The sequence below is a fragment of the Centruroides sculpturatus genome, unplaced genomic scaffold (genome assembly GCF_000671375.1).
Source record: "Centruroides sculpturatus isolate CEXI.00-Female unplaced genomic scaffold, Cexi_2.0 scaffold208, whole genome shotgun sequence".
Lineage (NCBI taxonomy): Eukaryota > Metazoa > Arthropoda > Arachnida > Scorpiones > Buthidae > Centruroides > Centruroides sculpturatus.
In genome coordinates this window covers 380,035-393,108 of record NW_019385210.1, presented here as the reverse complement: position 1 = coordinate 393,108, position 13,074 = coordinate 380,035, and the positions used below count along the sequence as shown (strand labels likewise).

The 13,074-nt window shown below is 27.4% G+C and overlaps 1 protein-coding gene across 2 annotated transcripts in view; it reads left to right on the top strand.

Moving 5' to 3' along the window:
• The window catches only part of LOC111636178 (GMP synthase [glutamine-hydrolyzing]-like), a 79,324-nt gene that overhangs the window by 35,208 nt on the left and 31,042 nt on the right, over positions 1–13,074 (top strand). For both annotated transcript variants that reach the window (XM_023381372.1, XM_023381373.1), the window contains exon 2: positions 4,230–4,340. In XM_023381372.1, the coding sequence (XP_023237140.1) occupies positions 4,251–4,340 (90 nt within the window). In that variant the 5' untranslated portion in view covers positions 4,230–4,250. The remainder of the gene's footprint in view (positions 1–4,229; positions 4,341–13,074) is intronic.

Genomic DNA, 13,074 nt, shown 5'->3' with positions numbered 1-13,074 from the left:
GTTGCAGTCAAACCAGTTTTTAGTTAGGATGCGTTTTAACTAGTTAAAACTAGTTTATACTGGATGTCTTTGTTAAAACTCGTTTTGTCTAGTTAAAACTTAGATTTACTGCTAGTCAAAAATGAATTTGAGTTAAAACTAGTTTTAACTAGACAAAACGGGTTTTAACAAAGACATTCAGTATAAACTAGTTTCAACTAGTTAAAACGCGTTCTAACTAAAAACGGGTTTTGACTGTAACATATATATAAAATCCACAAAAAAATTTTCTATATATATATATATATATATATAGAAAATTTTTGTATAGAAAATTTAATAGAAAATTTTTAAATAGGTATATTTTAAATGATTGTATTCCATCATACATTCTATTCTGATACATGTTTCTGAATAAGTTCTTTAACTTGAGGATGATTGCTAAAAGCTATTGAAAACATTCATTTTCACCAAACGTTATGTTTCATGAGCTGGATTTTTTGTTGTGTAAGTGTTTTGATTCTCTCGTTGTTTTATTTTTTTTCTTCAATTATTTTATAATTATATCTACAATGAAATGAGAAAGAAAAACCATGATTTAGTGTTTGATATGAACTATTCTAAACTGCATGCTTTCAATGGCTACTCAAAAAGCACAGGGCATACAGTGAGGTAAGTTATGTAAAAGTTTTATTTCTGTTCTAGCAATTTTTTGCAGGATATGTAACATTACAGGTTATTCAAATTATTATACAAATGTAATTGTAGTAATTGAAATAAAGATATCAATCATATGTAAATGAACCAAAGATAAAAACTTGATAATTCATAATAATGAAGATAGATTTAAAGTTTGTTTTACCATTGCAGATCATATTAAAAACATACAGATATTGCATGATACTGATTGAGAACTTTGAGACTGGAAGAACATTAAAAAAATCTGTAATATCTTTTGCAATATACATAATCTATATAGATGTAATAAATGTGTGTTGAACTAGAGCAATGTGAAAAATGCAGTTACAAAGAATACACAATGTAAAAAAATGTACAGGAATACCCTAGTTGGTGCAGTTAATGCATTCCAGAAAATTACTGAAAATCCAGAAATGTATTTACTATGAAGAATGACAGCAGTCTGTCTGAAAGATTTTTAAATAAATAAACATTTATTTTTATAATGAATCTCCCAGTAGTGCAGAATTAATTTTCTAATGCTTTTTTATGTAAATGCTGCATTCTTCATTTGGATTATTATTCAAAATTATACCAGAAAACCTTTTAAAACTATACTTGATAAAAGCCCAAATTGTACAGCATCAAAAACATACCAAGTACTGAAAGGTGAACAATGGACTGAGCCTGCTAGCTATTTTATCAATTATTCTCAATCTGTTGGCAGCAGCATTGCAAAGTTAATGTGTAATACAATATATTTTTGCTTTAAAGTTTTTAATTGCTGAATTAAATGCAAGTACAAATTTTTCTACTTTTCGAAAAATATATACAAAGTTTTTATAAACTAAATTTATTGTCTAAGTGAATAGTGCATTTTTAAAATGATGTTGGTCCACTTTTTATTGTTTAAATTTATTCCATTTTTTTGTGACAATTTTAAAATTCTAGTTGCGAGTTCTCTTGAGTTTGGATTTAAAGAATACTACTTCTATCTGCTTAATCTCAATTTTTTTTTAACTTAAGACCAGGGGTCACCAAACTTTTCTCACAGTGGGCCAGATAACTGAGAGAATGCCGAGTGTGAGATACATAACCATTTTGTTCAATACAGTATACAAAAAAATAAAGACAATATATTTATTTACCAATACACAAACACAATTGCTGCAGCAAGCTCTTCTTAGCAATTGCTTTTCTTAGAAACTTCATTGCAAGTACTTACACAAAAAGCACTCTGATATCCAAAGTCGCAAAAAGTCATCAAATTTTTATTTTACTGATTTTCCTAAAAATTATATATATTCCTATCAGATGCAAAAATCAAATTGGACTGCTTCTGGAATTTTTACTTGCACTTATTTTAATTTTTTCTACATAGTAAATTTATCTACAATCTATGATATTTCCATATAAATAATTATATTTTAGCTTGTTTATGGCACAGTGGCAGCAAGCCGAATGAACTGACCTCACAGGCCATAGTTTGGTGACCCCTGCTTAAGACTATTATTTCCATTATTGTAATCAAATTTTTCCTTGTATTGTTTATTTTATTGAAGTAAAACAATGCTGCTTGTTTAATTTCTTTAGTTTCATCTAATATAATTAATTTCAACTACATTTAAACACTTAGATTCACAAGTTATAGGATTATTGAAAAAGTGATCACTTTTCTAATTATAAGTTCAGTCAGATTTTTTAAAAGAAAACATAATCAAAATTTGTTGATTTTTATCAATGATAATAAGTTCATTGACATTTTCAATTGATTTTTAGTAGAAATTTTGCACTGTTTGCTGGTTTTTCAATTAAATAAAAACACACAAAATTATGTAACGTTTAGTTATATTTGGAAGTTCTTGCTATATTTAAATTAAACTTGAACTACTTATATCAAAAATGTACTAAAGGTTGCCAAATATAAATGAATTAACTTCATTGTTATTGAGTGAGAAGTTTGATTTCTTTTTTATATAATGTTTTACATTAAATTTTAGAAAATATCTAGAAATAAATGTTATGGATGTACAGGACTCTTAATACAAAAGGAGATTACTATTAATGTTTTACATTCGTTGGAAGAAATTTGAGCATAAAATATATACAATATAAGCAAAACCCAAATTTTTTTTTTTTTTTGTAAGCACTTCAATGTTGTTTGGAAAACATTAATAGGATAATTGAGTTATGCTGAAAGAAGTATAAGTTTTGACTTTAAGAAGCAATGAGAAATTTAAAGTAATATGGAATTCTTCAAGAATTTAATAAGCTTAAAATTTTTGTCTCATGTAATTTCATATTTTATCACTTGCTGTTACTACAATGAACAAATAATTAGGACCAAATAATAATCTTACTGTTACTTATTAATTATAAGTTATTAATTTTTATTTAAAGTAATTAAATTCATATTCATAAACTAATGAACAACAGTTAATCCAAAGTTACTAGTTAACATTCATTTTACTTTAACTGTATTTGAAAGCTTATTAATTTATTAAATTTGACTCTGATTCTTAATTCTGGATTTTGAATATAAAGATAGACAGCAGCAAATTATTTGAATTGTTAATTATTATACAGTATTTTCTGCAATAATTGAAGAATATATCTGGAAATCTTGTCATAAATAGATGTACCCATAAGTATAGCCTTGTTAATTTTTTATTTGAATTTAGTTTGTGAAAATGAAATTACATTCTTATGTAATTGATAAATTATAAGTTTTGAGAAATAATATTTGAGTCAAATTTTTTGTTATAGATTTTCTTTATTTTATATATATATATAATTTTAGTTAGTAAGTGATAAGTATATTTAAACTCTATTTGTATTATTGGAATATTGTTTCTATCATATCATAAGATGATTTAAATGAGCTTGTAATTTATCAGCATTTAATGCATTCCATAATCAAAAAATAATGTGTTTATTCTAATAAACAATGTAGCTACAAGACAAAAAGTTAGACAGCATTTTTTAATAGTGAGTTATCTGTTGAAGGAAGATAGGGCTTATTGTAAAATGAAAACTGCACATTTTATTCAGCATTGTTGCTACCAAAATTTGGTAGATGTATGAAAATGTATATCTTACCATATGTTAAAATAAAGTTTGTTTTGAATGTTATGTTGTTCAAATAATAAAGTGAAAAAACTTAGTGAACTTATTTCATTAATAGTCATATCTAGTTCCCAAAGAGTGTAGATTATAGCTGCAACCATAATTAATTAAATCCAGTGTAAATAGCACAGTTGCAAGATGAAAAACGTATAGACAGCATGGTGTTAATTAGAATAAATATATTGCAATATAGCTGTAAATGTTATTTGAAGAAACTTGTTTGATAAATATAGCTTGCTTTTTAACAAAAATTTAAAATTTTTATATTTTTAATTGCATAACTGTAAATGTAAACTGTTACTATATATAAAATGCTAAAAGTTTTGAATAACTTTTTACTTTTACTCTATTTAAATAACATTTACTATATAGATTGTAATCTAAAGTTTTAAAAATTATTTAATATAATTATATCTTGATTTTTAATTTAAAAATTATTTTTACAGTGTTGCTGTGGGGGCCGTGCCATGCACGACAGTGGTCCGGAGAATCATTTAAATGGCATTCTGCATTCAGAAAAAGTAGCAGTTCTGGATGCAGGAGCCCAATACGGAAAGGTATGTTTTATATTTTATAATTTTTTTTTTTTTTAATATTATGAAATAAACATTAATTTTATTCCACATTAAATTTTTAGAGGTCTCTATTATATAACGTTTAGCATTGGCAAACAACTGTTTTTATTATTTTTTTATTTTTTCTTTTTCTCTTTTTATTTTATTTTATTATATTTTTTTTCTGAACAAATTTTAATTGCCTTTTAACAAAGATATCTTTGTTAAAAGCATTTTTAAATGAGCAGAATTTTAATTTAGTAATAATAATAGCTGAAATGTTTTGATAATAAACTATTCACTTTTTGTTCTTAGATTTAATATAAATTATAAAATGGCCTTGAGCTAATTTAAAACTTTTTAAATTTTAACTAAGTACTTATCATATGCTATAAAATTTGTTTGATAAACAATTTAAAGAAACAGGAAAACTTTCATTTTAAAATCAATGACCATTATCTTATATCTGCAAATTTTTATTTAAAAAAATACAAGGACATCTCATTTTTCCATCTCCTGCCAGGAATATTAATATAAATATACCATTTATTGCTTATCCTTACATTTAAATTTCAACATGATTCATTTACAAAATATTCTGTTTTAATTAATGATATTAATTTTAATAGCTTGAGAATATTTTTAATGCTGTTAAGATGAAAAATTTAATAAAATCATAATTTTGTTATTTTGATAGTTTTTTCCCCTTTTGTTATATTGCCAACTTCTGCCATTAATGATTGATATTTGGTGATTGTTTTCAAAAAGTCTTTTAATCCATTGTTTTGACTGAAACTTTACAACAGAATTAAGGTATTTTATTATTATGTTGTCTATTGAATGTCTTCTATCAAACTTTCCAGCATTAATCCATTTATCTATTATTATTATTATTATTTAAATATAGTTTTAGATAAAAATGTCTTATGTAGAATTTGTTTTTGATCATACTTAAACCATCTCTTTCATTCACTCTTTCTGGAAGAAAATAAATATTTAAGATAAATGTATATGTAGGTAAATGAGATGTTGTTGTATTAATAATATGTGAAAATTCTTTTAAGATGATGATGTAACTAAAAAAACTTTCAGATTACATAATGTTAGTGCTTATGAGTAGTTTGTCTAAAATTATGAAATATGTATTTGTTTTATTTTCAGTACCAATTTTTAAATAGTTCTGTTAAATATTTTTTATTTGAATAATTATTTAATTTCTTTTCTATATATATATTTTGGAGTATGCAATTTATATCTTTTTTTTTCTGTAATGTATTTCTTCTCAGATAATTTTTAATTCAGCAATTTGCTTATATATAATATTTTTGTTTTAAAAGTAAGAAGTAATTAGAATACATGAAGGTCATATCTCATTCAAGGTCATTCTTTCATTTTATTCTTTACATTTTAAGTGTTTATGAAGTTTATATTCTGGATATTTTATTGACTTAATTAAATAATTAGTTGAAAATAATTCATGATATGTACAAAAAAATTATGTAACAAATACAGTAAATGAATAAGTAATTTAAATATGTACAGTATATCAAAACTAATATAAATCATGTCTTATTTGAAAATAACTAATTTTAAAGCACAAGAACTAATAATAATGCAGATTTGTTTTTATCTTAATTGTTTTATTATTTTTTTTTATTGTATATGGATTTCATATTTTTTTTAATTGTGGATAATAGGAATATTAAAATGCATAAAAATAGAAATAAAAGTAATTTTCTCATCAAGAAATGTAAGAAGAAAAAGCTTTGTTAGACATTTTGAAATAAAATACATTACTAATATAATTTTTATTTATTAATTATAAATACTTACTGAAATATTGGTGTAGACCATTATTAATCTTGATTACTACAAAACAAGTCTGTCTTCAGTTTATTCAGTTTTAGAAACATTTTTCAAATTAGTAACATTATCATTAGCTTACAATTTATCCTTAAGTAATGTGAAAATAGTGTTTATAAGAAATTTTTTGAGATTTAGATCTTTAAAATTAAGATATTAGAAAATTAAATCATATAACTAAAAATATTAAGTATAAATTATCTGTTAAGTTGGAATTAAAGTAAAAAGACTACTGATAAAATAATTTTTATTATTTAGGTTTTTAAAAGGAATGTTATATTGCTTGCCTACAGCATTACCTTTTGTAATCATTAGCAAATATTACAAGTCTGATTATTGTTTTTTTTTCTTTCTAACTACAAAAAAGTTAATTTTGTTAAATTACAAATTAGTTAAGTATTTTAAAAGAAGTAATCCTAAATGTATAATACATTACTTTAAACAATTATTAAAATATTGATTATTCTTGTAGTTTAATTTGCAAAAAATTTTAATTCAGAAGATTACTAAACACATTTAGATATAAACTATATTAATATTTTGTAAAAATGTACAATTTATTAAATTAATATATAGGAATAGAAAAAAAAATCAATCTTAAATGAGACAGAATGTATAGATTTTAAGAAAGTCTAAAAGTTAAATAATTATATATGTAATGAATTTATTTAGATTTTTTTATAAAAAAATACCACACTTCATAAGAAGTGATATTTTTAGTCGTTCTTATGAAGTTTGTTGTTTGATCACTTGATAACTATGAAGTGAATCTGAATGACTAATATGGAAAACTTAGCACTAAAATAATAAAGTATAAGTATGAAGTGTACTAATTATAAAATGGTAATAAGCTCATATTTATTAAATGTTTTGAAATTGATTTTCATTTTCAGTTATTTAATATTAATTAATACCGTTTATTAGTAAAAATTTTTTTAACTACACATCTTATAAGTATTGTAGAAAAGTCTATATTGACACCAGTGTAAAGTTTGATCTGAGGATGGAAAAAGTATTAACTTTTTAGACTAGAAAAAAAATTAATTTTAGCATACTCTTAAAATAAGAACATTTTAATATTTAGAACTAAGAAATGTAATATATTCCATAAAAAATGCAATGCATATTTTTGTGAACATTACAACATTTTACTCTTTACAGAAATTATAAGTTAAATTTTAAGAATTTTAAATTTGACCATCTGACTTACTGAAAAAATTAAATACCAATGTAAGATTTTTTAAAATTTTTAGCCTTGATATGTTACTGAATGATTTAAAAATAAAAATAGTGATTCATTTCTCTTCGTATGTTTTTGTTGATTTAGAACAGTGTTTCTCAACGGGGGCAATATCACTTCCATGTGAGTGTTTTTCCATGTTGAGGAGGCGATTAGTAACAATTTATATTTTGGGGGTGAAAAACAATTTTCTGGGCGATATAGTAAAACACATTAAGAATAATTAGATATTTTATTTGTTATATCGTACAATAATTAAACAAATAACATTATACTAGTCATTAGTCTATTCAATGCAGTACGAATTTGGCATTAGCCTTTGCCTCGGCATCAGAATTTTGAAGTGAAGGGAGTGATGATTCGTTAGAGATTGAGAAACACTGATTTAGAATTACATTGATTCAAGAAGAGATTTTAATTCAAGAATTGATTATTAAGAGATTTTGATTATTTTCATACTTCAATTCGATATTGAAGTAACTCCTCAGATAATTTTATACCAAAAAATCCCTTTGTTACTTTTACTTTTTTATATTTGTGAATGTTGTATGAAATGTTATACAGTCTTCAAATAAGAGAAAGTTGAAAACTATTACAATAAGAAATCATGTCTCAGTGGATTAAATTATATGTTATAATAATAACAATTTAATATGAAGTAAAAAACAAAACATTCGATTTGTACTTTATTATATCTAAAAATTATAAGACAGATATTAGGATCATTAAAGATGATGATGCCAAGTTAGTTTTTCTACAGCAAATTTATAATTATTATATTTGCTGTATCTCATGATAAAAAATTTTGAGAATGTAAAATTAACTGATTCTTTTAAATAAGAGAGATTTTGTTTGTGATAGAGTTATATCTGTGTGAGGCATTTGAATAACACCTTTGTATTTTGATTTGTGATGTCTTTGAATTTTGTTCACTTATCTCGTAACTTTTAAGTTTTTAGGGGAAGAGTTTTGTTTATATGCTTTTCTATGAATCATTGTCATCATATTTTATAGAAAAACTAGCAGACCCCACCACGCGTTGTTATGGCTCAAAATGTATCTATTATAAATTTATAACACTTCCCCTGTGGGGGGGAGAATTTTTCGAAAAATTTCTTCTTGGTGTGCATTCTCTTGACGTACCCTATTAAAACTCAATCAAAAACGCAAAAACCTGCATCTAAAATAGTATAAATAGAAGCAGAGTTCTTTACGGTAAGCCTTAATCCCATCCATCTCCCGGGGGATTTTGATGTGTATATTATATAAAAACACGTGCGTATTCGAATGCAGCATTGTGTGAAAATTTCAAAGGAATCGGTAGGAACGAACGAACATTACATTTTTATTTATATAAATAGATAGAAGATGATCTGCTTTAGTTCATTTTCACAGAAAAGCATAATGCCTCACAGAAAAGCAAACTTAGGGCGTCATACTCGTAGCGCCATCTGTTGGACATAAAAGTCCTTAACCCTAGATTATATATATTAATTTATATGAATGTTTAATGGAATAATATACAGCCTATGTCCACCCTGAGGTTCCATTCTAAATATTGGTGAAAGAATTTTTGAAATCGGATGAGTAGTTTCGGAGATTACCTGCTGCAAACAAACTTACATACAAACATTACCTCTTTATAATATTAGTATAGATTTGGAAAAGTCTGTAAATTTCGTTTGACTGGACCATAAAGGTTCATTTTAGCAAACAAATTTTTGATGTCACTACCTGCAGACCAATCCACCACTGAAGACAAATCTACACTTTTAACTTTACATTCAGTTATTTTTATTTTGAAAGTAGTCTATACTAATATTATAAAGAGGTAATGTTTGTAAGTATGTATGTAAGTTTGTTTGCAGCAGGTAATCTCCGAAACTACTCATCCGATTTCAAAAATTCTTTCACCAATATTTAGAATGGAACCTCAGGGTGGACATAGGCTGTATATTATTCCATTAAACATTCATATAAATTAAAATACATAATCTAGATTAAGGCTTTTATGTCCAACAGATGGAGCTACGAGTATGATGCCCTAAGTTTGCTTTTCTGTGAAAATGAACTAAAGCAGATCATCTTCTATCTATTTATATAAATAAAAATGTAATGTTCGTTTGTTCCTACCGATTCCTTCACAATGCTGCATTCGAATATGCACGTGTTTTTATATAATATACACATCAAAATCCCCCGGGAGATGGACGGGATTAAGGCTTACCGTAAAGAACTCTGCTTCTATTTATACTATTTTAGATGCGGTTTTTTGCATTTTAATAGGGTACGTCAACAGAATGTACACTAAGAAGAAATTTTTCAAAATTCCCCCCTTCCCCATGTGGAAGTGTTATAAATTCCCCCCTTCCCCATGTGGAAGTGTTATAAATTTATAATAGATACATTTTAAGCCACAACAACGCGTGGCGGGGTATGCTAGTATATTAATAAAACAATTTAATTATTAAGAACGTGTGATTTAAATAATGATGTGCAGCTGGCTAAAATTGGTTAAGCAGTGTTATTACCATTTAATCAGTTACTGTCTCTTATCCAAATACTGGTAATTTATTTTATCACTTCAACATAAAACGTAATGATGCATGAATATTTTGAAGGTATTTAAAACTTATTGTTTCCAATCCATTTTCAATGTTGCTTTGAAATATAGGGTCTTAATAATTAAAGTTCCACTTTGAAATGGCCATAAAAGGAAAACTACTGAACAAAATGTAATTAAACTTGGTAATAGTTTACAGGAAGTAATGGGATTTTATTTTTTGCAAAAAAAATATAGTTTCAAAACTCACCACCAGTGGGAAATGGCACTGTATGCAATATTGTTAAATGAAATAAGACATGAAGACATCGGTTGAAAATGTTTTTAATCGTTTCTAGAATGTGTTACAAAGCTTGTTCAATGTGGCATTCACCATTTTGTGAAAGCAAGTTAAATCACATGCTGTGTTCTCAACAGTAGCTCTTAGCATACCAGGAGGAATGTTATGGACATGTTACTGTATTGAATTTTTCAATTCCACCAAATTGTTCATTGTCATTTTCAACCAGTGTCTTCATGTCTTATTTCATTTAATTAACAATATTGCATACAGCACCATTCCCCACTGGCGGTGAGTTTTTGAACTAATTTTGGAGGGAATACAAGGTCTGTTCAAAGAGTGCCTCCAGTTGGTTATTTTTTAATTCGCTTGGAGGCGTTGTGTCCGCGGAAACCTCCTGAGTAACCTCCTTCAATTCATTTGTTGATATCTTGTTTTGATGATTAGTTATGGTTGTTTATGTGAAAGGGTGTTTGTGGGGTTCAATGAAGAATTGGATCCACAGAAATGAGCTCTTTGAAGGAACAGCATTGTTCTGTGAAATTCTGTGTGAAACTCTGGAAATCCTTCATGGAAACTTTTGAGTTTATTACCAAGGCTTATGGTGAGGGTGGGTGAAACATCCCTGCCCCAAAAAAGCTCAACAAGTTCGCTCAAATGTTAAGGTGATGTTGACTGTTTTTTTCATTGCAAATTGGGGTGTGCATTATGAATACCTACCTACAGGCCTGACAGTCAACATGGAGTACTATCTGAGGGTTATGAAATGACTAAAAGACAGAATCAGGTGAAAATTGCCTGAACTTTGGAGGAGTGGCAAGTGGTTTTTTCACCATGACAACATGCCAGTTCATTTGTCTCCCAGAACTTGAGTTTTTGGCCAAAAACAAGACCACTGTGCTTCCCCGCCCACCTTACATACCTAACCTGGCCCCATGCAACTTTTTCCTGTTCCCCAAACTAAAAAAACCATTCAAAGGAAAAATATTTGTCACCATTCCAGAGATAGAGAAAAATTTGACGGAGGAGCTTATGAGCATTCCAGAAGAAGTATTCTAGGACTTTCAAAAAGTGGAAACACTGTTGTGTATACATTGGGGAAGCCCTGACCAATAAATTGTAAGTGAAGATTTTTTTTTAAATAAATAAAGTTCGGAAACTATTACCAAGTTTGATAACATTTTGTCCAGTTATTTTCCTTTTATGGCATTTCAAAGTGGATCATTAATTAGAAAGACCCTTTATATCACTTAATTGTTTTGAGAGATTTATTAACCTTTGTGGATTTGCTTTCATTATACTTTATAACAGCGTTTCTCAACCGCCAGTCCGCGGAGAATTTTTACTGCTCTGCGTTAAAAATTTTCTTTTTCAAAAAAATAATGATAATTTAATAAATACAAATTTTATGATGTATAAATGATGATGATAATTTTACAATTTACTTCTGTAGTAATTCTTTAATATATAGTAAAGTTTTTTGAAAAAACACCACCGGTCTGCAGGCCAAAAAAGGTTGAGAAACGCTGCTTTATAATATGATGAAAAAGATGTGCAAACTTACATAAATAAGACAAATTTGATTTTATTAAGAGAGGATTAAAAGAAAAATGATGAAATTCACTGACACCACTATGGAAGCAAGTATTCAATTACCAAGTGTGAAAACATGTATTAGTTTTCAAACCTATTTTATATTTTTTTATGATAACTCTAGTATCTCTGTTAAATCATACTATCATCAGCTGGTATAGAACTAAAAAGTGATGATGAAATGTTTTACTGTAGATACTATGTAAGTAAATTATAACAAGAAAGCAGTGTGTCTGTATTTTGTCAACTCTTGCTATATTAGAACAGGCAATAATAATTCTTCTATTCTACTAGTACAGGGATTACAAACATTAGATTTTTTGATAAATATAACTGAAAATCTCGAAAGCAGCCTTTATACCTTTCTCATAGCCAGGCCTCGGAGTCGCTCACTTTTCTCACTTGTACTCACTTTTCTGAAGTATCCTCACTTTTCTTACTTTTCAGGTCATTTTCTCACTTTTCTCACTTTTTTGGTCATTTCTACGTGCTTAAAAATTAGGAAGATGTGGGACCAATCAAAAATAGTTTTAAAGCCAGACGATCTGCCGAATTATCGAACTAGCGGACTAGATTTTTATGGAAAAAAAATACTCCGCCCGAGCGGGACTCAAAATCGCAACTGCCACTCAGTGTTGTTAAATTATCGTCTGTATTTATACGTAACTAGGTAGTCAGTAAGGCTGTGTACACACTAGGCGTTTTTAAACGCGCGTTTTAAAGAACCAAGAGTTCTGCAAAGGCGTACACACTCAAACGCGCGCTTTTGGCCAAGCGCGCGTTAAACGCGTGTTGATAGATTTTTGTTAAAACGCACGTTTTGCGGGCGTCAGCCGAACGCTTTGAGATACACGTGCTGCTATTTTGTTGTACATTCGATCGCGCGTTTTCGGGTAAAGTGGACGTACGTTGACTGAAATGGAGAACAATCATTTCGATACTGATCTATTTATTGATGAAATCTAAAAGAGACCAACCATTGTCAAATGATTTTATAGATATTTTAAAAGAATTAAAAAACTTGGGTTCATTTTGTCTTAGTTTTGGATACAACGTCGCGAACATTCCATGTGTCAGTCTATCTCGTAATATTGGGTGCACCCAAAATTCTCTTTGCCTCTGCCATCGTCTTTTATAGCGACGATGGAGGAGGGGCACACAAGCAATTACTTTCACGTCCATTTCCAAACTGAGCCAG